The sequence below is a fragment of the Plecotus auritus genome (assembly GCF_963455305.1).
Source record: "Plecotus auritus genome assembly, chromosome: 3".
Taxonomy (NCBI): domain Eukaryota; kingdom Metazoa; phylum Chordata; class Mammalia; order Chiroptera; family Vespertilionidae; genus Plecotus; species Plecotus auritus.
The window spans coordinates 7,583,852-7,608,166 of NC_137772.1; the positions used below are offsets into that span (position 1 = coordinate 7,583,852).

The following is a 24,315-nucleotide window of genomic DNA, read 5'->3' on the forward strand; positions in this document are numbered from 1 at the left end:
TTTATTGTTTTGGGACTGTTTCAAATTGCAGTGGGAAACTGTGTTGGCCCTGCTGATCAAGGTCACCAACATTCAACATGCAGGACATTAGTACTGATTGCACCAGCCTCAGCCAAACAGACTTCACATGAGACTCCACAGGGCAAAGAAAGAAATTAAGGAAATGCCATGAGAACCGTTGCAAAGACCTTAATACGAAGAAGCCATGGCAAATAAAATAAATGCATCCTTATCTCCTTGTCTATTAAAGCCAAAGCTGACGTAAGATGTGATGGTCAGGTTTTCAGCCTGGATTCAGACGCACCTTTGCTGCCTTTTTCTGCCTTTGTCTTTCCACTTAGCAGTGGCTTGAAGTCCTCCCTCAACAACCTCCCACCCCCCAGCCCTCTGGCTGCAATGACCTTCAGAATGACCTTCAGTCTTTGCTCATCTTCCCTCTGCTGGTTAACACTGCCTGCGTGTGCTTTCTAGCTGCTGGCCCATCTTGCTAAACACTGCTGCATTGTGGGAAATAACCTCATAGACAAATGTATCTATATATATATAAAAGTCTAAGCGACCGACCAACCGTTCGACCGTTCAACCGGTAGCTATGATGCGCACTGATCACCAGGAGGGCAGACGCTCAATACACAGGCATGGAAACATGGAACAGACTGATGAATCTCAGAGGGAAGAGGGAAGAGGGAAGAGGGAAGAGGGGAGGGCGCGAAAAGATTGACCAAAGATCTTATATGCATACTAGAGGCCTGGTGCACAGATTCATGCACCAGTGGGGTCCCTCAGCCTGGCCTGCAAGGATTGAGCCAAAACTGGCAGTCTGACATCGCCTGAGGGGTCCTGGATTGCGTGAGGGCTCAGGCCAGGCCTAGGGACCCCCCCAGTGCACGAATCCATGCACTGGGCCTCTAGTCCTCCAATATAATAAAAGGGTAATATGCAAATTGACTGGTCGCTGTGACATGCACTGGCCACCAGGGGGAAGACGCTCAATGCAGGAGCTGCCCCCTGGTGGTCAGTGTGCTACCACAGGGGAGCTCCGCTCGGCCACTAGCCAGGCTGACCCTGCGAGTGCAGTGGCGGTGGCGGGAGCCTCTCCTGCCTCCTGGGCGGTGCTAAGGATGTCCTATGCAGCTTAGGCCTGCTTCGGGGAGTGGCCTAAGCTGCAGTCAGACATCCCCCGAGGGCTCCTGGGCTGCCAAAGGGATGTCTGACTGCCAGCTTAGGCCCAGGGAGCAGGCCTAAACCGGCAGGTGGACATCCCCCAAGGGGTCCCGGACTGCAAGCGGGTGCAGGCCAGGCTGAGGGGTCCCCACCCCCCACCCCGAGTGCCCGAGTCTGTGCACCTGCCTCTAGTTCTAGTAAAATAGGTGTTTGTATCAAAGCACGGAATCCTACAAGCAAGCATCTACCACCCAAAAGGATTAATGACAAGAGCAGAATTTGAAGCACTGAGGCAGGCCTGGCGAAGAGAGATGCCCTGAACGTGGGGTGGGGTGGCTGTTCTGAAGTGACTTGACAATGATCCTCTGTCCACCCTTGAATTGCACATTTCTCTATGATCATTACTGTCATTTATCCAGGGGGTTATTTTTAACCTGTGTCTTCTTTAGCCTTTCTTTAATGCTGTCACGTTTACATAAAGCATCGCTTACACCAAGCCATGATAGTCCAGAACGATGAAAAAGTAGGGTGATACAGTGACTGGAACACAGCTAGTCACTGGCTTTACGTTAGGTTCATTGGAGGTCAAGTTCAGTGTTCCTTCCTAGTGGAAACAAAAGCAAACTTGAATTCGGCAAGGGAACCCAACAGCTTGCCTGCTAGCTTGCCTTTCAGAAGCAGCCCTTAGGAGTCTTGCGTCACTGAGACATTGATTTCCCAGGCTCTGGTGTTTAAGGAGTTTGGGATGCACCACATAACAATTCATAGGGATCATCGGTTAGACACTCATTTGCAAAGTGAATTGTGTTTACGTACCCGGATAACCAATAGCAAAGACGGCAGTTTTCTGCTTTTCTTCACCTCATAGATTTTTGCATCAAGATGGCAACAGTGTGAAAAGTCAATAATCTGGAAACGTTTCAAGTTACATTTCGGAGACTCGAAAGGGAGTTTTTATTGTCTTTTAACTTCTCTTATTTTTATTCTGCAATGTGGGCACCTCCCCAAAGACAGGAAAGATGCCAAGGATCCTATCATTCATTTTCACCCTTTAAACATGAGATTGTGTGCTTATTTTGAAACATCAGCATGTCGGATGGTAATAGTTAACTATTTTAGCCCCTTCCTCCCCCTCTCCCCACTTTACATGTGACATACAGTATAAGTAACAACAGGGAAGGCTCTTCCACAGCCTCTCCATTAACTGTCCGTGACCTTGACCTTCGTGGGATGTGGATTTATAAGGACAATCCACACTAACTCTTAAACTCAGGAAGCTTGGCCACTGGCTCACGGTCAGCAGGCTATTTCCCCGTCTTCCTCCCCACTTTTTTCTTTTTTTGCTACTTCCTTTTTGCGCATACTTTTTGGTTCAGATACGTATGCGCATCTCTCTGGTAAGCACAGTTTGATTGGCAGCTAATTGTAGCAGCAGATTTTCATTATTGATGAGGGTCATTGTCAGAATCCATTTGGAAGTCTGGCCGAGATGTAGCCGATTCCAGCTTATGATGTGACCACAGAGTCAAGCGATTAACCACACGGTTCAAATGTGCGGAGGCCTGGAGGGCGCTGATGCCTTTACCACCCAATAGTTACTGTACTGTGCTTCAGGTTTGGTTCGTTTTCTAGAAGATTCTACATATTATTTTATCACAAATACTACATAATACCTTAATATGCAGGGGTGGGCAAAAAAGTAGGTTTGTGTTTGTGAGTATGCGAAGCACAGAGTTTATCCTTGTGTTATTAATTATTAATTGTTGTATTATTTGTTGGTACTACAACTACAAACCTACGTTTGCAATCCCTGTATAATCTATGTTATTTCTCACACCAGCCAATGACCTTTAAGAAACAGCCATAGAAAGATGAAATCTAGGAGTACTATAAATGCTCACTATACTTAAACAGTTTGCATTATGTGGCAGCATTTAAATCAGTCTTTTTGTACTATTTTCTTTCCATGTTATTTTGATTCTGGGTGGCACCTAAGTCTCAGGCTATCCCATGCCAGCCACAGACACAGAAGAGCCAGCTGTACCTACATACTACCAGCAAACACGTCTCTGCCTTCTCATCCATAGTATCACAAACGTGCAAAATTTCAAAAATAAGTTCAGAATTGGAGACGCCATTAATAACAGCGGTCATCTGAAAGTGTCACCTAATTTAAACACTTTTGCTTTAACTTATCGCAGTGTCAGGAGTTTTAATATGCTCCATTTATTAGCAAAGGCCTGCAGGGCTCACAGCCATGTATTCTGTGGGGGACGTGATTTTACCATTAATTTTTTAGTACGTGATACTCCCGGTATGTGTTCAGAGTGCACTTTCTTTGCAAGAACCGGTTTGCCCTAATCAATACAGGTGTCCAGGTGGTGATGAAAGCAAAACATTTAGAAAGTCAGATGTCGGCAAATTTTCAAGATATTATACTCGGAAACTGAGTATATGTACACGCATGATACATGCTTGTATGGGTGGTGAACTTAAGGTGAGAAGGTACACTAAAGACTGGCCAGCCCCTTTTTCTACTTACTCTTGAGGGCAATCTTTTCTCTTCCAAAGAGGTAACATCTGGGTGGGAAAACCCTATTGTTTGAGGCCAGCACCCGGACACAGAAAATAATTCTGACGCTTTCTGTTGCTCCGGAAGTCTGCCAAGCTAAATTCCACCCCTGAGAGCACGTCCTTCCTCTGGGCTGGGTTTGCCTGGTCTCGGGCTCACCAGCCCACCTCTCTGGGGTGCTTATGGCTTAAAAGGTTGACGAAGCGGCTCTAGGTGGGGTGTGTGGAGAGTCAGCGGGGAGGCCCACCCCTGACCCTCCATAATCGCACCCCCTACCAGGGGTGGGCAAACTTTTTGACTCGAGGGCCACAATGGGTTCTTAAACTGGACCGGAGGGCCGGAACAAAAGCATGGATGGAGTGTTTGTGTGAACTAATATAAATTCAAAGTCAAGGAGCGGAGGGGAGAGCAAGAGAACCCTCTGCTCTTTCGGCTCCGCGGGCCGGATAGAACAGCCGAACGGGCCGGATCCGGCCCGCGGGCCGTAGTTTGCCCACGGCTGCCCCTGTGCCATGCCGCGTTCATGTAAACACCTGGTGCCTATAGCTGAAAAACCTGGATGCTAGCGGGTGTGTTTTTGGAGAGTTTCTTTAAAGAAAACAAAAGCACTGAAGCCACAGCTGAACGTATACTCACTGGTTGTTGTCTCTTTTTCCCCCTAATCAGGACAGAATTTTACCCTAAGGCAGTTAGGCGTGTGTGAACCAGCAACTCGAAGAGGACTGGCCTTTTGTGCGGAAATGGGGCTGCCCCACAGAGGTTACTCTCTCAGTGCAGGGTCCGACGCCGACACCGAGAACGAAGCGGTGATGTCCCCGGAGCACGCCATGCGGCTGTGGGGCCGGGGCGTCAAGTCCGGCCGCAGCTCCTGCCTGTCCAGCCGGTCCAACTCGGCCCTCACCCTCACCGACACGGAGCACGAGAACAAGTCGGACAGCGAGAGCGGTGAGTCCGCCTTTGGCTTTGCGATGTCGGCGTTCAGGGCTTCTGTGTTGCTGGGCGATGGGGCTTGTTCTTCTTTCTCTCTTCTTTCCTCCTGTCCTGCCTTCTCTTTCTTCCTCCTGCCTTATTGTTTTTAAGGCAGTAGAACTTGAGAAGTGACCTTGACCAATGCTTCCCCCCCCGCCGGGAAAAAAGATCAATATTCAAAATGAGATTGTTCAATTACGCAAGGGGTCTGTGCTGTGTTCGCTATCGTTTTGAAAGACAGTTTAATCGTGTACAGAAGAAGAAGAAAAAAAAGATTAGCTTTGACTTATCTTGGACCATGTCACCCATTATCCTCTGTGGGGCCTCAAAGCAAGAGGCGATGGAGTTTTCCCCAGAGCCAGCTTGCAATCAAACATGTCTTTGTAGATTCCTCTTGAAGACATCTCAAAGAAGTTGCGGAATCTTAGGATGGATGAGTGAGCACACAGAATGGTTTATTAACCGGGCTCAAGTGTCTGAAGAACAAATTTGATCATGCTTCAGACTTACTAGTTGATGAGAGCAATTGAAATCTTGGGGGAGGAGGGGCAGTGTGGCCTTTGATGTGCTTCGGGGGCTGGATTACTATGCAATTAAATCCACGCGCAAAATTGGATTTCAGGCCATCCAGACAGCAGCTGTGCATGTGGTAAGGAAAAACGCCTCTAGAAAGTGCTGGGACTTTCTCTCTGACTGCCGCCCAATGCGGGAGAAGGGGACGGTTAATGTATACGCGATAATAGATTTCAAGGAAAACTTAATTTTCAGTCGGCGCCGCTTTTAGGAAGAACTGGGGCGTCAGCACCAATGCAGCGGACCACAAAACGGCGTCTCTCCTTCCGCATTTCATGCGGGCAGGGCCCTCGCTCCTCAGTCCAGCTGTGACTGCTCTGCGGCTACCCCGCCCCAGAGAGCAAAGAGGGAATTAAAATGAAGGCATCGCGTGCCGTGTGAAAAGAAGGGCCGTTGTTTTGCCAGTGATGTTTCGTTTTCATCATTTGCTGAGCGAATCTGGCCGCTTTGCTTTGTGATAGGAAAGCCGGTGTGTTGTTCCCGCGTCAGCTCGGGGACAGTGTGAGATGGTCCCCAGCACCTGCCCCCCTTCAGCATCATCTTCTTCTTTCTGGTTATGAAACTGCAGTGGAGTTTCAGCCAGGGTAAGCAGTGTCTTACGTGGCATCCTTTAGCGCATTAGACCAAGGTCAAGATCAGTTAACCGGGCGCACTCACTCTGTTCACTGTGGAAGGGTCAGCTTCGGGTGGAGGCGGGCTTTGTTCCAACCCCAGAGAACACAGGCGCGGTGCTTGCCGACAGCATGCGTCTTAGGATCCCACACCTCCACTTCCCCTGCTAAGCCGTCCACCTCGGGAAAACCAGGTTTCCATCCATGTTCGTGGTGGACTCAGAAGCCACTCACCATACATACATGCGATTTGGCATCACCTGTGCTTCCTGTCCGCCTGCGTGTGCCCGTAACAGTCCCTAAGCGACCGCAGATGCAATGCTTAGATTCCAATGTAGCATTTGGCACTTGGTGTCCCTAAAATGCACGACAGCTTTTATGATGGTTGTGGGAAGAAGAGCAGGACGCGGGAGGCTGGCGCCTCCGGGGCTGATTCTCCGCATGGCAGGCGCCCCGCTGGGCGTCCGCTGGGTATTTTTCCACGCTGGGCCAGCTTGCCCTGCCTACCCACAGCCTCTGGAGCAGGGGTGGGCAAACTTTTTGACTCGAGGGCCACAATGGGTTCTTAAACTGGACTGGAGGGCCGGAACAAAAGCATGGATGGAGTGTTTGTGTGAACTAATATAAATTCAAAGTAAAGGAGCGGAGGGGAGAGCAAGAGAACCCTCCGCTCGCTCTTTTGGCTCCGTGGGCCGGATAGAACAGCCGAGCAGGCCGGATCCGGCCCGTGGGCCGTAGTTTGCCCACGGCTGCTCTGGAGCGTCGCTTTCTCTCTCTCATAAGGGTACCTTGTTATGGTATCTGTGTTGGTAAAATAGAAAGTAATGTTACTGTTCTTAAACATGAGATACCTGCTAAAACTATCCTGCAGTGAATTCCCCAACACCTGCCAGATTTTCCCTTTGCAGAAAATATAAAACTGCAAACTATGCAAGCTTCAGTTACCAGTGTGTAACATCCGGGTGCCTGGGAAGCGAGGGGGAGACCTGGGCGTGCCCACACCCCCAGCCCTCCCCGTTGCCAGATGACTGTTACCCAGAGGAGGACCTGGTTCCCAGGACGAGCCTGGGGCCTGTGCTTGGGGGGCTGAGGCAGGAGGGGCCGCGCCCTCCCAGGGCCCCAGGTTGCTGGGAAGCGGGAGAGGCGGAGGAGGGTGCCAAGGGCGTCCCGCTGAAATGCAGGGCCTTTGGCAGCCTTTGTGGGGAGTGAACGGGTCGCTAAGGGGAGAGGATGAAGTGTCAACAGCGATGTGTGCTGAGTGGGGCGGTGACTGGCACTGTGCGTACTCTGTTCCCGAGGTTTGGCTGGGGTTGTTGGTTAAACAATTTGATGGTCTAAGAACTCCTAACGAGAGAGGCCAGCTCACGGAAGAAAACAACACAGGAAATGCAGTAGATGCGACCGCTTTGCCTGCTGCTGTGTCCTAGATTTCAGATGTGTGTCCGCGGGAACGTTTCAGATTAATTTATTGGTCCTGAGTTCCCAGTGACTAGTCGGGAGGAACAAGATTCCATTTCAAGTAATTAATTACGTTAAGATCTGGGGAAGCATCCTTTTCTGAGGTGTTTAGTGGACCTTAGAATTTTGAATTATGGAATTAAACAAGAGTATTGAGGATTTTTTTTTTTCTCATCTACAAAAAAGACTTTTTTTTTTTTCCTCTCAAGCTAGGTTATGGTGAAAACTAAAGGTTGCAATCATACTCACGGTCTTCTCACAGCTTTATAAAAACAACTAGGGGCCTGGTGCACAAATTGGGCATGGGTAGGGCCCCTAGGCCTGGCCAGCAAGCAGGACCGATGGGGGCCTTCAGGCTGCAGCCGGGCCTTCCTTCGTTCCACACCGCCCCCTGGTGGTCAGTGCACATCATAGTGAGCGATGGAACTCCCAGTCTCCCGGTCAAACTCCCGAGGGGACACTTTGCATATTAGCCTTTTATATATTTAAATGTCCTAAATATAGGATATCTAAACGTTATTTCATACAGTGTTTTAGCATCACTGCTCCTTCTCGTCAAATATTTCCAACCTAAAATTACTACAAACAATTCAGTTCTATCCTCCTCGGGTATGTCCATTGCTCCAGCTTTGAAAGACGATTCATTTCCCAGTTCCATTTGCCGTTGGCTTCCAGTTACTGTCACTGTTACATTTTATCCAGTCTGCGCGAGCTCGAGTGGTCTCCTTGCAAGTCCTGTTACGTGACTAAAGTTGAAAGGGGAAGGCCATGTGCGGGCCATCCTACCGAAAGGAGAGGAATTTGGGAACCAGACATGGACTTGTTTTCCTTCTGTTGAGCCTGCGAGTTTGCTTGACTATGTTCATCATTTGAAATAACCATGAATAAGGCTGTTTTCCCCAGGAAAAAAAAAAAATGTTATTCAACATTTGTAAAATTATGCAAGCCGAGTGCCGGATGTTCTAGTTATAACTTCAAAGAAGAGTTTAGCAACTAACAGGGATTAAATTTCACTTATTTATTGATAAGGAGGCCACCAGTTCAAGTGAAGACGGCGCTGGAACTGCTGGGAGGCTAATGAAATTTTGATGGTCTGCGCATCCCCCCCGAGAGTGGAAGAACATTCGGACCGTGTCACACGTCTCCGTGTTAGCAGAGATTCGAAAACAAGCGATACAATTTATTATTTCGCAAAACTAACTCTTCCCCAGCCATGGGGGTTTGAAATTAAGGAAGCGTTTAGAGGAGGCAAAATCGTTCCAGTGTACTGAGTTTTATATGGAATTCCAAGTGTTAATTTTGTTCTAAATTAAGGAGATGAAGTCCGTACTTTTTTGACCCATGCCCATGGCCGCGGTTGTCTTTGTTGTCCTGAGACACTGCCATGCGCCAGGGCGAACACTGGAGGGCCAGTGGCTGGTGACCACCCAGTGGCAGCGGTCCTAGCAAGCTGTTGCGAGGTTACGGAATAGCTGAGGGCAGGCCCTACTCCAGGGTACACCAGCAGCCTGCTGTGGGTTGATGCAGGCATCTTTCCTTCTCGGATGTCCTGACTGATGTCCGACTGTTCAGCTTTGCAAGTGACCTGGCCTCCGTTCCCGCTATCTCCATAGATGCCGGGAACGAAGAACTTTTTTTCAGAACATCCGCCTTAAGATAAAATTTGTATCTCAGAATACAAATTTATGTGGCTATGAATTCTTCATAGCTTTTTATCTCTTAAGGTAGCTTTTTATCTCGCAACTTTGTGTACATAACTAGTTTAGTGTTTGCCATAGAAAACGTATACTTTAAAGAGATCCATGTCTATTTATACAGCCTAAAATCATAGAAAATATAAAGTCACATGGTATAAATTGATGGTATTTGAGGGAACTGAAGTTCTATGAAATTGCGTCATCAAAATATTTGGGGTAAGTACATTATTATTCAAAATTGATATTTTATTTTAAATAGTTCTAGAAAACTAAAAAACAACAACAACAGTGCATCTTTTCCCAGAAGAACCCAAACATGTATGGGCGTCCTTTGTCACCTCGCAGAGTGGTGTCATGAAGATGCCTGGGTTTGGATCACGCCAGTTGGGGTTAAGTCTTTTCTTTAACGCCCGACTCTTTGTTTCTAAGTCACCCCAAGGTCAAGTTCCCAAATTCCCATCCCTGCCTGGTTGTACCTTGAGTTCTAGAGACGCGTGCCCTCCCGCTGCAGGTCCTCCTCCTGCTCCCTGTCTCCAGCCTCCTCCCCGCCCTGGAGAAGCCATGACCGTGAGGTCAGGCAGACCCGGAGGAGGACTGGCACTCCTCGTGTACCTCATGGTGATCCGGGACCTCGAGATCCACCATCGGGGGCCAGTGTTGAGAATGTTACCTTGTAGTGGGCAGACCACCTGGGTTTGACTTGGTTTCCCACCTGCGGGCTGTGTGACCTTGGGCAAGATACTTGACCTTTCTGTGCTACAGATTCCACAGGGCTAAAATAGAGACCGTGGTAAACAGTATGCAGTCTTTACTGCTTGTTATGGGGATCCATTGAGTTCAGGTATACAACATGCTCAGAATAGAGCGTCGGATGAATTCCAGATTAAGTGTGTGGTCCTAGTACTTATAAAAGCTGGAAATTATTATTATGTTTTAAAATATATTTTTATTTATTTCAGAGAGGAAGGGAGAGGGAGGGAGAGAGAGAGAGAAACATCAGTGATGATAGAGAATTATTGATTGGCTGCCTCCTGCACACCCCACACTGGGGATCGAGCCCGAAACCCCAGGCATGTGCCCTGACCAGGAATTAAACCATGACATCCTGGTTCATAGGTCGATGCTCAATGACTGAGCCATGCCAGCCGGGGATGGGAAATTATTTTTGTATCTCCATCCTAAATGGTTATGAAGTTTAAGTTAGATAAAGAATGTCAGGTACCTACACAGTTCTGGCCCACAGGAAATGCCCCCCCCCACCTCTCCCTCTGTCCGCATTAGAGGGGTGTTGGTATGTTTGGGAAGATGAGGGGAATCCCTGTCTCCTCCAGGGCGGGCACTGGTGATCTGCAGACACGGGGATTTCTGTCACCATGCATTGATTCTTTCCTTTTTCCCCAAAACCCCACGTCCTTTTAGTTTACTGTAATGAAGTGGCTGTACCTTGAGTGGTGATGAGAATCAGTGTGATGCGACAGACTTCAAAGGCATTAGCATCGCCCTCCCCTCCTGGCCAGAGGACATTTCAAAAGCAGTGGTTTCCCTGGAAGGCATGGTGCTTAGACAGCCTGTCAATTAAAAGGCAATTTCACTGATGCTCAGCAGTTCACACCATCAAAGAAATCAGTCCTGGAAGGCTGCCTCTCATCTGCGCTCTTAGCAATACACCTACCACAGGACCGGAGTCCCTCATGCCACGCTAACCAGGCACTGTCCTGAAGCATCAAGGGCTCCTTTGCCTAACAGAGGGTCTAACACTGAGGGGCAGTATTTTTACATGCAATAGATACCTGCTTTGCCAACTAAAGCACTTCAAGGAACCAATTGACTTGTCTTTTCAAAGGTGTTTCAATAAGTTGACTTTGTTTGTGGATAGATCAAGTCTAAATGTTGAGTTATGGTACTTTATTTTATTTTTGTTTCTTTTGTTTTTTGTTAATCCTCACCTGAGGATATTTTTCCATTGATTTTTAGAGAGAATGGAAGGGAGGGGGAGAGGCAGAGAGAGAGAAACATAGATATGAGAGAGACCCATGGATTGATTGCCTCCTGCACATGCCCTGACCAGGGCCAGGGATCAAACCTGCAACCGAGGTACGTGCCCTTGACCGGGAATCGAACCTGGGACGATTCCTTACACTGTCCACTGAGCCAAACTGGCTAGGGCAAGTTATTGTACTTTAGAAGGAAAAAGGGATGCCCCTTCAACCCATTGGGTGAACTATTGTAGTGATAACCTTTCTTCAGTCTCTCAACAGAGGCCTTGAGCGATTTTGCCATTGAAATTATCATGTCAGGCCAAACGCGTTCTCAGATAGGGTGGACAGTGTAACTTTTTCTCTTTCTGAGCAACTGTGTACGGTGAGAGAGAGGAAATGGGCGGACTTGTGGCTAGTCTATTACCATTTCAATTCTAGCCTAGTTTGGGAGAAACCGCTAGTGGCATTGGGGTGCCCTGTGATGTCATGTACCCGTGATCCTCCCACAGGGACACCCATCATTTCTCTCCTGGCTCTGGCCACAGAGGGGGTAATGTTTGGGTTTCCTGAGGATAATGTAAAGAGAGTATACTATTTTGCCTAACTATACTAATTCCATTTCTTCAAACCTCCTCCAAGAACCTTTCAGCCCACTTTGGAAATTGATTGTGAGAATTAAGGTGGAATTCCTTTGCTGCGAGAAATAAATGGTGTTTCAGTGTTATTCTAATTTTATGAGATTCCATTACACATACTAAACTATAACTTGGATATAAATTCCATTATGGGCCCTCTTCTGGCATGTAATGGTCAATTCTGGCATGTTCAACGACTGTAAATTATATTTTATGTGTTAGGTGCTCCGGGATGTCAAAAATCGCAAAAGTAATATGTTGCGTGGTTATTAAATCAAGCTTCGAATTAAAGTGCTGCTTTGCAAAAATATAGCCCAATAGTTTCTAATATATTTAAAAAATTGTGGTGCCTTGATAGGGATACATTTATAGTTTAAATTGCAACTTGTCACTCTTTTAGCAAAAACTTTCATATTTCATTTAAGGATGAAATATATTCATTTCTTGGACCTGTTACAAGTTGCTTGAGCACAGCAAGTTATGATTTAAATGAACTTTTTCAGCTTAGTATTAGGGAACTGGAATGTAGAGGACTGTAAAGTCTCCTACCATGTTGCTATCCCTGACGTATTTACACGCGTTAATATCTTCCATTCTAAGCGGATCTGGCCTTTGGCAGATCTTCCCAAGAGCATTGCCATTTCTATAAAACTCAGCGTGTGTTCTAGGTGCTTCTGCTCACAGTATACAGAGCATATGCCCGCTCTGTTTAAATTCTAAATATTTTTAATTGTAGATTTGAATCCAAAGTCAAGCATCCTAAGCACATATCAAAACTGGTGATGGTCGCTACTTTGATTTTTGAGCGTGTTTTTATATCCTTCAGAACCACAGTGGTAGCAGTACGTTGTTTCAGTGAATGAACGGAGCATCAGCGAATGCTGAATCAGGTTTACTGATGTGATTATCACTGACACGGAAAAAAAAAAATGTGAGAGCTATATCTCAATAGCCACCTTCACAAGTCATAATAATGCTGCTATTAACATTGCATACATATTCAATAATTACCAACTTAAAAATTAGCCTGCTATATTTGGCCAAACGTTTAATTAATTCACCCACCCCTAATGCCTTAGCAGGCCCAGACCAACTGATTTCTTGGGCCTTATACAACCCCCGGGCCGGACGTTCCCCGCCCCATGAAAACCTTACACATACTTACTGAGCGGTGTGAATAGTGGTCTCTTTGTACTGGGATTTTGCTGAATTTATCAGTTGACTTGAGATAGTGTTTTGTAATGAATAGACTGCACATGAACTACGTGTAAGAGCCTTTTAAGTGCCTATTAAAATGGATACAGATGCATATAAACTTGAGAAAAGGTCAATTAAAAATGTCTTACGAATATTACCTTGACTTTAAATATCATTTCAAGGCACACGGAAACTGAACAAAGATGAGGGGAGACTTTTTGAGTTGATTTCTTTTTATTTTAATTTTAATTGTACACTTTGTTTTATTTTATTTGTTATTGTCTAACATTTTACATATGTCTTCTTTTTCCCCGACTGACCAGCCCCCCAGCCATTCCCACCCCGGGCAAGCCCCCACTGCTCCAGTGTCTGTGTCCATTGGTTATGCTAATATGCATGCATACAAGTCTTTTGGTTGCTCTCTAACTCCCCCACCCCTACCCCACCACCTCCCTGCCATTTGTCTCTGGATCTATTTTTGTTCATCACATTATGTTGATCATTATATCCCACATATGAGTGAGATCATGTGATATTCATCTTTCTCTGACTGGCTTATTTTGCTTAGCATAACGCTCTCCAGTTCCATCCATGCTGTTGCAAATGGTAAAAGTTCCCTCTTTTTTATGGCAGCATAGTATTCCATTGTGTAGATGAACCACAGTTTTTAATCCACTCATCTGCTGACGGGCACTTAGGCTGTTCCCAAATCTTAGCTATGGTAAATTGTGCTGCTATGAACATAGGGGTGCATATATCTCTTCTGATTGGTGTTTCTGGTTTCTTGTGATTTCTTTTTAGTAGATCAACTGCATCTTCATTCGATGACTAATGCATGCTGGGTATTGTCCCAGGTGTTGGTGAAATAGTGTGTCAAACAGTCCCTGGCTTCCAGAAATCCATAGGCTGGTTGGGCAGACAGGGACGTAGATATGATAACTGTATGTGAGTGTGGTACGTGGGGTTACAATATGCAGTCAGTGTCAGCACAGAGCACGCTGTTGCCAACAGAGAGGAGAGAAGGTTTCCGGAAGGAGGAGGAGGTGGCATTGGCACTCAGCCTTACAGGGTGTGTCACAACCTAAGATGTAGACAAAGCAGTGAAGGAGAAAGTGTGAAATCCAGCAGCCCGAGCTGTGCGGAGCCGGGGCAGGGTGTGGGGATGAGGACTGAGGGATGAGCGCTGAGGCTGCACAAGTGGCCGAGACCACATCACAAAGGGCCCTCAGGGCCTGCTGAGGAATTTCCTCTAGGTCAGGGGTCAGGAGCCTTTTTTCTGCCAAGGGCCATTTGGGTATTTATAACATCATTCTCAGACCATACAAAATGAGCACCTTAGCCCTACCCGGTTTGGCTCAGTGGATAGAGCATCAGCCTGCAGACTGAAGGGTCCCAGGTTCGATTCCCGTCAAGGGCTGGTACCTCGGTTACAGGCTCGACCCACATCCAATCATTATGTCTCTGTCACATCAATGCCTCTCTCTCTATGTCTCTCCCTCTCCCTTCCACTCTCTAAAAAGTAATGGAAAACTATCCTCAGGTGAGGATTAACAAAAAAAGAAAAGAGATTCTCAGAACTACATAAAATAAATAATACAATATCTTGTAAAAAATTATCATCTTAAAAATTAGCCTGTTATATTTGGCCAAACATTTAATTAACTCACCCCTAATGCCTTGGCAGGGCCAGACCAAATGATTTCTTGAGCCTATGCAACCCCCTGGCCGGACGTTCCCCGCCCCCGCCCTCCGTCATGGGGAGGCTCTGAAGGATTTCACGCAGTGGAATCTTAGGGTCATGCTTACATTTTACAAAGAGCTCAGAGGCGCGTGGAGGGTGGAGGGCCTTTCCCACAGGGTGAGCTCTAGGGGTGTGGCTCTGTGCTCTCCTCAGCCAGTGCCTCAACCTGGAACCGAAGTTGGTGCCGAGTGAAAATCGAATGGACTTGGAGGTTACCCTTGAAAGCAAACTCATCCATTAAGTAACATCACAATGATCAAAGTGAGAACATATAAAAGTTTGAATCCGGAATCTGGGGGAAAAGGAAGATGGATTCAAGTCGATAGAATGAAGATTTGATGATTAATTCATTGCTTTGGGGTTAGGGAGGAGGAAGACATTTTAAAAGACCTTGAATATGCAAGCCTGGGTAGTGACAGTATCATCCAAGTTGGAGGTTAGAGTATGTTGTTCATGGTAAAGTGAGTAATTCAGGCATGGACAGGTTGCATTTGAGGCGTTTGTGTGACAGCAAAGTTCAGGATCTATTAAGCAATTATACATGTATATGTCTATATACATGTGTTTACAGATATATATATATATATGGTTATATTTTGTTTAAAAATGTATACTAGTAGATTTACAGTTGTTCATATAAAAATTAATACCGTATTTTTCAAATATATTTTTACTGATTTCAGAGAGGAAGGGAGAGGGAGAGAGAGAGAGAAACATCAATGATGAGAGGGAATCATTGGGGATCGAGCCTACCTCCAGGGCATGTGCCCTGACAGGGAATCCAACCGTGACCACCTGGTTCATAGGTCGATGCTCCACCACTTAGCCACACCAGCAGGGCAAAAGCAATATAATAATTAATAGATAAAAACACAAGAATAAACTGTCTTGCATACTCACAACCGTAAACCTACTCTGCCCGCCCTGTACTGAGGGAGGTGCATGACTAGTGAATGCCGTGGGGCAGGATTCAACCTCTCAAAGCAAACAGAACGAGAAAAGAAGAGGAGCGAAGAGAAAGTCCCGAGGCCATCACTGTTTAGCACGGGGAACAGAGGGTGCACCCACTGAAGAAACAGCGGCGCCGTCCACAGAGACAAGAAGAGAACAACCACGTCCGTCCGTTCACGGGAGACAGGAGAGACAGGCCTGATCAGCCGAGCCACGCCTTCCGAGAGCCTCGCAGGTTAAGTGCCAGCAATGTCCCTGTCGCTGGGGCTGCAAGGGAGGAATTGAGTTCTGGCTAGTGGACATGGTAGTGGGGTCAAAGTGCAGAGGGCAGAGAGGTGGACACAAGCCTAGAAGGTGGCGCCAGCAAGTGTAGGCTCCTCTTCCCAAAGCTCAACTAAGGACCCAGGGGCCTGGGCTGGAACTCCAGGCGACGGGGCGGGGATGTGTTTCCATTGGAGGGTGTGTCAGCATCTTTATGAGGAAAGGCAAGGAGCAAGAGCAGTAGTGAGAAGGTGAAAGCAAAGACGATTCAGGAGGAAATTAATAGAGTCTGGCTTCTGAGGGATCAGGAGCAGAGCATTCTCAGAATACAAATTTACGTGGCTATGAATTCTTCGAAGCTTTTTATCTCTTAAGGTAGCTTCTTATCTCGCAACTTTGTGTACATAACTAGTTTAGTGTTTGCCATAGAAAACGTATACTTCAAAGAGATCCATGTCTATTTATACAGCTTAAAATCATAGAAAATATAAAGTCACGTGGTATAAATTGATGGTATTTGATGGAACTGAAGTTCTATGTCATTGTGTCATCAAAATATTTGGGGAAAGTACATTATTATTCAAAATTGATATATTTTAAATAGTTCTAGAAAACTAAAAAACAACAACATAGCACATACTGTCTAGTGGAAAACAGGTAGTTTTCAACTCTGGAGCCTGAACTAATAGGATTGTTGTCCTGCTCTGGATACAGGGTACCTTCCCGTTCCATCCATGATCCTTGATGTGTGCGTGGTCTATACATAAATGTACAGCTATGTAATAAGTAAACAGGCACATATAAACAGGTAAGATTAAATTAACAGCTAGAAAATAAGGGTTTCCACCTTAGTAACTGCCACATGGTTTTGCACTAGCTATATTAAATGTCTATTTTTGCTTAAAAACAAGATGCATGCCTACAAACATAAAGTTATATAACAGATTGGATTTTCAGGACACTCTTGAGATATTACTAAACATTAATTTTTTAAAAATACACAAAAGGGGACCGAATCGTAAACCAACAGGAAACACAACAGTGTTGCACCAGGGGAATGCCCAGGAGAGATGGAAACAGGCCGTGAGCAGCCAGCGTGGTAGCCATTTGCACAGTGACATTTGGAAAGTTGTGTCTTGGTGAAAGAATTATCAGACTGAACGGAATAATCGGTTTGTCTTGAATTGGTTAATATCATACCAATCAATGGCAGTAAACTTTCCCTTCCACATGGTTTCTGTGGGTGCTAAAGTTCACGGAGAGAGACCTTCAAATTTCCACACAGCAGATGGCGGCTCCGAGGGGATTTGAAAGCGCTTGAGTGAAATGTCAGTTGCTGCAGAAAACAAGTCTGAAACATCCCCTCGTAATGGACTGTGTCATTTACTGTGACGGGGAGACCGTGGCTCGGGTTGTAGGGTACACAGTGGGCATATAGGTGAACCCGATTGTCTGCATGAGCCTACTTAGAGTCTCAGGCTTCCGATACTCATTAGAGTCTGTTAAGTGTTTAATCATTATTTTCGTTGTTCTGCCTCAATCACCCAATTAAAATGAAAGGTAAGGACAGAATGATAAAAATGGAACTTGAGATTAAACAGATTTAAACATAAAATATCTGAACGTTTAAATTCATGTCCTTAATTTATCCGTTCTAATTACTTAGCATTCTATGTTTATCGGACAACACAAAGAAGAAATGGATAATATTAACTAGTCTCTATATTGGTACTTACACTTTTAATCTTTATCTTAAATTGGCACATTCTGTTTTGACCTAGGTTTCCCCATGTTATTAGATCGTCTTCTACTACATAATACTTTTTCATGCTGTGATTGACCATAATTTGTTTCCCATATCCACTATTCTGGACATCTAAAATTCTGCAACATCCTCATTACAGATCGTTTCACTGTTATAAATTGTATTGTAATAACTATCCTAGTGGCTAAATCTTTGCCACTAATTCTATTATTACCTTAGGATCAATTCTTGAAAGTGGGGCATCAGAGCCAAAGGGTATATGCAATCCAAAGCTTTTGATACACTGTCAGAATGCCCTGCAGACAGACCTGTTTCAATTTATACTCCCACCAGCAGTACTGCAAGGTGCCTTCTTCCCACAGGCCATCGACAACCAATGTTGTCATGCTCTAAATTCTGGCAATTTGATGGCTGAGACCTATCTGTTACTGTTGTAATTTATATCCATTTGATTAACAGGTTTAATATATTCTTACATTATAGGTGTGTGTACTGTTTGTGTTTCTTTTGTGAATTGCCAGTTTATGCCCTTTGTGCATCATCCTATTGGGGTATGTGAAGGAATGGGTCTCAGGACATAAGGACAGTGAAGGGAGAGATGCGGACTCTGCTTTTCCCCCTTGTATTCAGGTGGCCTTGCTGAGACAGGTTCAGTTTCAGGAGGCTCTGATATGTGTAAACATCTCCTTAAATGCAGGCCTCTGCTCTGGGGCACACGTGTCAGGTGCACAGTAGCGATGAATGGTCAGGCATCGTGCAGAAGAGCGGGCATAGCCCAAACGTGTGTTCCTCAAGTCTAGAAGGACACCCCCTTGCTTACACTGTACACTCCTGTTAGAGATTCTAGATGCCAAGGAAGTCTGTATTTACTCCAGCTCAGAGTGCAAACGCATGGCCACAAAGTTGCTGTATCCTTATCAAATAAATTAAAAACTTCAAGCAGGTGATAACAGCAGTGGGGAGTACGTCTCTTTCCATCAATCCATAGTTTGTTGAAGAAGTGCAGGAGATATACAATTATATATATACACATGTACATGTACATATACAAGTACAAAAATTATACACATATAACTATATATAGATATGCCAATATATGCATGTACAAATACATATATATACATACAACTATATAATGATAGACATAGACATATATGCATACACTACAGGCCCAATGCATGAAATTCATGCAAGAGTAGGCCTTCCTTCCCCCAGCTGCTGGCACCGGCTTCCCTCTGGCACCCAGGACCCAGGCTTCCCTCACAGCCCGCACTTCATCCGGAAAGTCGTCGTCGGTTGGACGTTAGGTCTAATGAGCATATTACTCTTTTATTATTATAGATATACTTTTTTCTTATTGAATTGCAAGTGGTTTTATATGAAAAGCATCTTAATTACACTTTGTCTCTTTTAAAAGATCCATATCTTAATCTTTTGCAAATATTTTCCTCAGTTTGATTTTAAGATATTTTTATATAAAAAGAATTTAATATAGTCAACTATATTATTTACACGTGGCTTTTTTATGCTTAGAAATACTGACTTTTACCCCCAGAGCAAATCATTATTTAAATGTTCTTACTTTTATATTTTATATTTCTTTCCTCCTTTTTACATTGAGTCTATCTGAAACTTTTAAGGTAATCTGTGGTTTAGGAATTTAAATTGATTTTCTTCACACAATTCACATTTGTAAATGCCATTGAATCTAATTAGGGGGTGCTTGTAATATCTAATAAGTATACTAGTATACTCATCTACTTAACTTTCAGCAAAGAGACATCAATAAAGAATTGTGCTATTAAATCTTTGCAAAGAAGTGGGATGAGATTTGTGAATATCTTCTATAAATAATGGTCTTTACATACTAGATTTAGGTTTGGTAGTTTCTGAGAGACCTAGAATGCTAACTGAAAAATAAGCATTTTCAGGAATACACAATTAGCCACTGGCCATGAATTACATAACCTTTCGTCATTGCAAAATATCTACTTGTAGAAAAACAGACTTAAACAGGCCTATGGAAGTTATATATAACTAGAGGACTGGTGCACAAAATTCGTGCACGGGGAGGTGTGTCCCTCAGCCCAGCCTGCACCCTCTCCAATCTGGGACCCCTTGAGGGATGTCTAACCGCCCGTTTAGGCCGTAACTGCCCTCCCCTGCTGGCCTGATCACCCCTAACTGCCCTCCCCTGCAGGCCTGGGACCCCCCAACTGTCCTCCACTATAGGCCTGTTACCCTCCCAACTGCCCTCCCCTGCAAGCCTGGGTCCCCCCTCAACTGCCCTCCCCTGCTGGCCTGGTCTCCCCCAACTGCCCTCCTCTGCCGGCCCAGTCACCCCTAACTGCCCTCCCTCTGACCTGATTGCCCACAACTGCCCTCTCCTGCAGGCCTGGTCCCTTCCAACTGCCCTCCCCTGCAGGACTGGTCCCCCACAACTGCCCTCCCCTGCAGGCCTTGGTCCCCCCGCAACTGTCCTCCACTCCAGGCCTGTTCCCCCCCCCCCACAACTGCCCTCCCCTGCAGGTCTGTTCCCCCCCAACTGCCCTCCCCTACAGGCCTGATCCCCCCCAACTGCCCTCCCCTGCAGGCCTGGGTCCTCCCTCCCCAACTGCCCTCCCTTGCTGGCCTGGTCTCCCCCAACTGCCCTCATTTGCTGGCCTAGTCACCCCCAACAGCCCTCCTCTGCTGGCCTGGTCACCCCTAACTGCCCACAACTGCCCTCCCCTGCTGTCCATCTTGTGGTGGCCATCTTGTGTCCACATGGGGGCAACCATCTTTGACACATGGGGGCAGCCATCTTGTGTCTTGGAGTGGCAGTCAATTTGCATATTACTCTTTTATTAGATAGGATGTCAGAAGCAGTTAATTGAGATCCAGTTTTTCATTAAAAAATAAAGCATTAACCCTGAAAAGTCTGGGTGTGTTATGCACATATTTTGTGAACATCCTGCTATGAACTATTTTAAGATGCTTTTAGGGAATAAAATGTACCCTTGGCTGTCAGGCTTATAGACTTGGAGGTACAGGGTTCTACAGAGGGAGATGGGACAACTAGAAGACAGAGCAGCTCAGTCAAGTACACGTGAAGTGAAGTACATGCAAGGTTAAGTACATGCTAGGTGAAGTACACCCTAGGTCAGTGGTCGGCAAACTCATTAGTCAACAGAGCCAAATATCAACAGTACAACGATTGAAATTTCTTTGGAGAGCCAAATTTTTTAAACTTAAACTTCTTCTAATGCCACTTCTTCAAAATAGACTCGCCCAGGCCATGGTATTTTGTGGAAGAGCCACACTCAAGAGGCCAAAGAGCCGCATGTGGCTCGCGAGCCGCAGTTTGCCGACCACGGCCCTAGGTGAAGTACACAGGGAGGTCAAGTACATGCTCAGTGAAGCACAGGGAGGTGAAGTACAAGCTCAGTGAGGTAAGTACACAGCTACACGGCGCAGTGAGTCCATACCGCAGCACACACTCAGCAAGGAAAGGTTTGCAGAACTTACAGAATGTCCGCAGGACCTCGAGGCGGTAAACCTGTTGAGGTGCCGGGAAGAGGGGTGGCGCTTGCAGTTGGAGCAACAAGGGGCAGCGGGGCAGTGTGAGGAGGCGGCCGGCCTGGCAGCAGCCCCGTGGGAAGCGGGTGGCTGGGTGGGACCGCCTGTGGAGAGCTGTGAGTGTCCTGCCCCGAGGTGTCAGGTCTCCTCGATGGGTCTATCCCGTCCATGTCCCAGACCGGAGATGAGACGTGGTGCACGGACTGTCAAGGAGCCAGAGTTGTGCATGAGCCCGACGGTGGTGTGGGAACAGAGAAAGAAGGACTGGCTGTAGAGGTGCGGGCTGGGCCCCGCCATGGGAGAGGGTAGAGAAAGGAGCCAAGGGGACTCCATGCTCGTGAGTGCAGAACTGGGAAAAAATAGGAAGATCATTAAAATAGACGGCTGCGCAGCTGCTGAAAGCCACAGCTCGGAAGAGTTCCCGTCGCACTTGTGAGACAGCAAACAGCATGGAAAGGACGCCATGAAAACTGACAATCCTTGTGGGTTCAAAGGACTAGGTAAGGGCTTCCTTGGAGAGTGATCTGGGCGGTGAGTGATGGCAGGTCGGGTGGGGCCATGTCTCCCAGCTGTCAGCCAGCCTGCAACAAGGCTACTAATTCACCCAGTATCGTTGGGCCTGAGTTTTTTCTCCGTCTAGTGGCAGAGGAGCTTGCCCGAGGGCACCCCAGGCCGGGCACCTCCCCTCACCCCCCTTCCCCCCCCCCTCCCCGCACCTCCCTGGCCTGGGGTGCCCTCGGGCAAGCTCCTCTGTGACTAGACGGAGAGCCTGGGCAGCTGAAGGGGGCATCTGAGCATGTTTTATCTTCATCCACGTCAGTTGCTTCCTGCCAAATCCCAGCACCATCGCTGCGTAAAGTCCATTTCCTGTTCTCTTGACCGCCTTTCTCTTCTCCACGGCCATGAGGACCGTTGGTTAGCGGCTGCGCTTTCGGCAGGAACTGTCTGCGAACCCGGGGTCTGAGTGAGGAGGTGTGGGCAGGGCGGCTGCAGAATTATTCATCCCGAGGCCTCCTCCCCTTCCACCCGTGGGGCTCAATCCTGATGGAGAGTTTAAAGGAGATGCTGAGATGCTGGAGTGCCAGGGGCTTGATAAAGTCACCGGCCCTTCCATGTGGTCAGGACCAAGGACTTGAAGGCCCGCGGCCTGACGGCGGCACTTGCATCCTCGAGGGTCTAGAGCAGGGGTGGGCAAACTTTTTGACTCGAGGGCCACCATGGGTTCTTAAACTGGACTGGAGGGCCGGAACAAAAGCATGGATGGAGTGTTTGTGTGAACTAATATAAATTCAAAGTAAAGGAGCGGAGGGGAGAGCAAGAGAACCGGATAGAACAGCCGGATCCGGCCCGCGGGCCGTAGTTTGCCCACAGCTGATGGTAGCCTCCTGGTTTCACCACGTAGCACCCTGAGTGCGCGTAGCGTTTTATCTCAGGACATGGCGAGAGGAGCCCAGACGGTGTAAGGGGAGCCTGGGGGGCAGCGTTTCTCTAAAGTGTTGTCCGATCTTTCCCTGTCGATTCCAAGGTGGATCTCTAAAGGAAAACAATTGGTGGAAAGGAGTCCACGTGGCGGTGAAAGCTGGTGCGTCATGGATAAGCATGTTGCCCATGTGCGCCCTGAGGCCTGGGTCCTTGCCCCACATTCAGGTAGTTTGCCCTGAAGGTGCAGCTCATCCCCAGCTGGCAGCTGGCGGGTGGGCAAGGACACCTCTTTCCCCGAAGAAGCATCAGAAAGGTGAGAGCTTAGGTCGCCCTTTCCGTGAGGAACGTTTCTTATTCTACTTCGATTAGGAATGCCTCCCCGCAAATGTCCTCTTACCCCAGGCAATGCTGGTTCTGCTCTTAGGACGCCGTTCTTGTATGGAAGAGTTCGGGTTCCCTCCAAACCCTTTGGCTTCCCCCGGAAAGGGTCTGTGCCGGAGGGAAGTATTCGAAAGCACTCGCTTTGTAACACTGGCCTTCCCAGGGGTGATTGCTAAGGATTCTGAATGTGAATGTTGTTATTCTTTAGAAAACTCATGACGGAGGATCTAAATGGCAGAGAAGCTGATAGAGATGGAAGCAGAGATAGATGCTTGGGTTTTATTGAGCACCTATTATATTCCATGTACCAAACGCTGGGGTTAGCACTATTTTCCTTATTTCACCAAGGAACAAGAAACGAAGCCCTAGCGACTCTAAATATCTTGCTGAGGTTACACAGACACTCAGTGACAAAGCCAAGATTTAAAGCCACGGTCTCATTCCAAGACCCACTAGAAAACACTGCTTATTCCTGTATGGAAATACTGGTGTGTAGACGATAGTAGGGAGGGTGTAGGTCCCCTCAAGTCACTTTTCAATGAGGAGGAACAAGCCTTGTGCATTTAAATGTCTTCCGTGTCATTGTGAGCTTCTGGGTAGTTACGTTTGTCTCATGCTTCTTATTTTAAGACTAGAGGCCCAGTGCACGGATTTGTGCACCAGTGGGGTCCCTCAGCCTGGCCTGCACCCTCTCACAATCCGGGACCCCGGGGGATGTAGTAGTGCACGAAGCAGCGGGCGGGCAGGGAAGAGCCCGGGCTGGGCGCCGTGCCTCTCCCACTCATCCTGGCCCCACTGTGCCTGACGCCCCCACTGCGGCCACTCGGTAGCACTGCCATGGAGGCGGGAGAGACTAGCATCACCACAGTTGCACTGGCCAGCTGTGAGCCCGGCGTCTGGCACCCATCATCAGCTGAGCAGCGCTCCGGCTGTGGGAGCGCACTGACCACCAGGGGGCAGCTCCTGCATTGAGCATCTGCCCCCTGGTGGTCAGTGCACATCACAGTGACCAGCCAGTTGTCCAGTTGCTTAGGTTTTTATATATACAGATATATAGAGAGAGATGTAATCCTACCATATTAAAAAAAAGTGTTTCATAGGCATGATGGTCATGACACTTGATTAGAAATTAGGAGATCTAGTTTCTTATTCTGGTTTTGTCATTGGCTCAATGTTTCATCTTGGGTAATTCACCCAGTATCTTTGGGCCTGAGTTTTTTTTTCAAACTGTGCCTTCTTATACATAATTTTTAATACGCATTATTTTATCTTGGTTTAACTTTACAAAGCTAATGTTGCAATGTTTTCTGTTGTGGATTGCCCTCAATGAAATAGGTCCAGCAAAGTGAAGATATGACTCATAAAACTCTAATGAACCACC

General features: G+C 46.9%; 1 protein-coding gene across 15 annotated transcripts in view; it reads left to right on the forward strand.

Moving 5' to 3' along the window:
* The window catches only part of TENM3 (teneurin transmembrane protein 3), a 1,236,272-nt gene that overhangs the window by 784,963 nt on the left and 426,994 nt on the right, over positions 1-24,315 (forward strand). For 11 of the 15 annotated variants that reach the window (XM_080662244.1, XM_080662258.1, XM_080662255.1 and 8 more), the window contains one exon: positions 4,403-4,681. The exons of 3 other annotated variants lie outside the window; for them this stretch is intronic. In XM_080662244.1, coding sequence (XP_080518370.1) covers positions 4,403-4,681 — 279 coding nt within the window. The remainder of the gene's footprint in view (positions 1-4,402; positions 4,682-24,315) is intronic. One more of the 15 variants, XM_080662250.1, reaches the window with a different exon arrangement.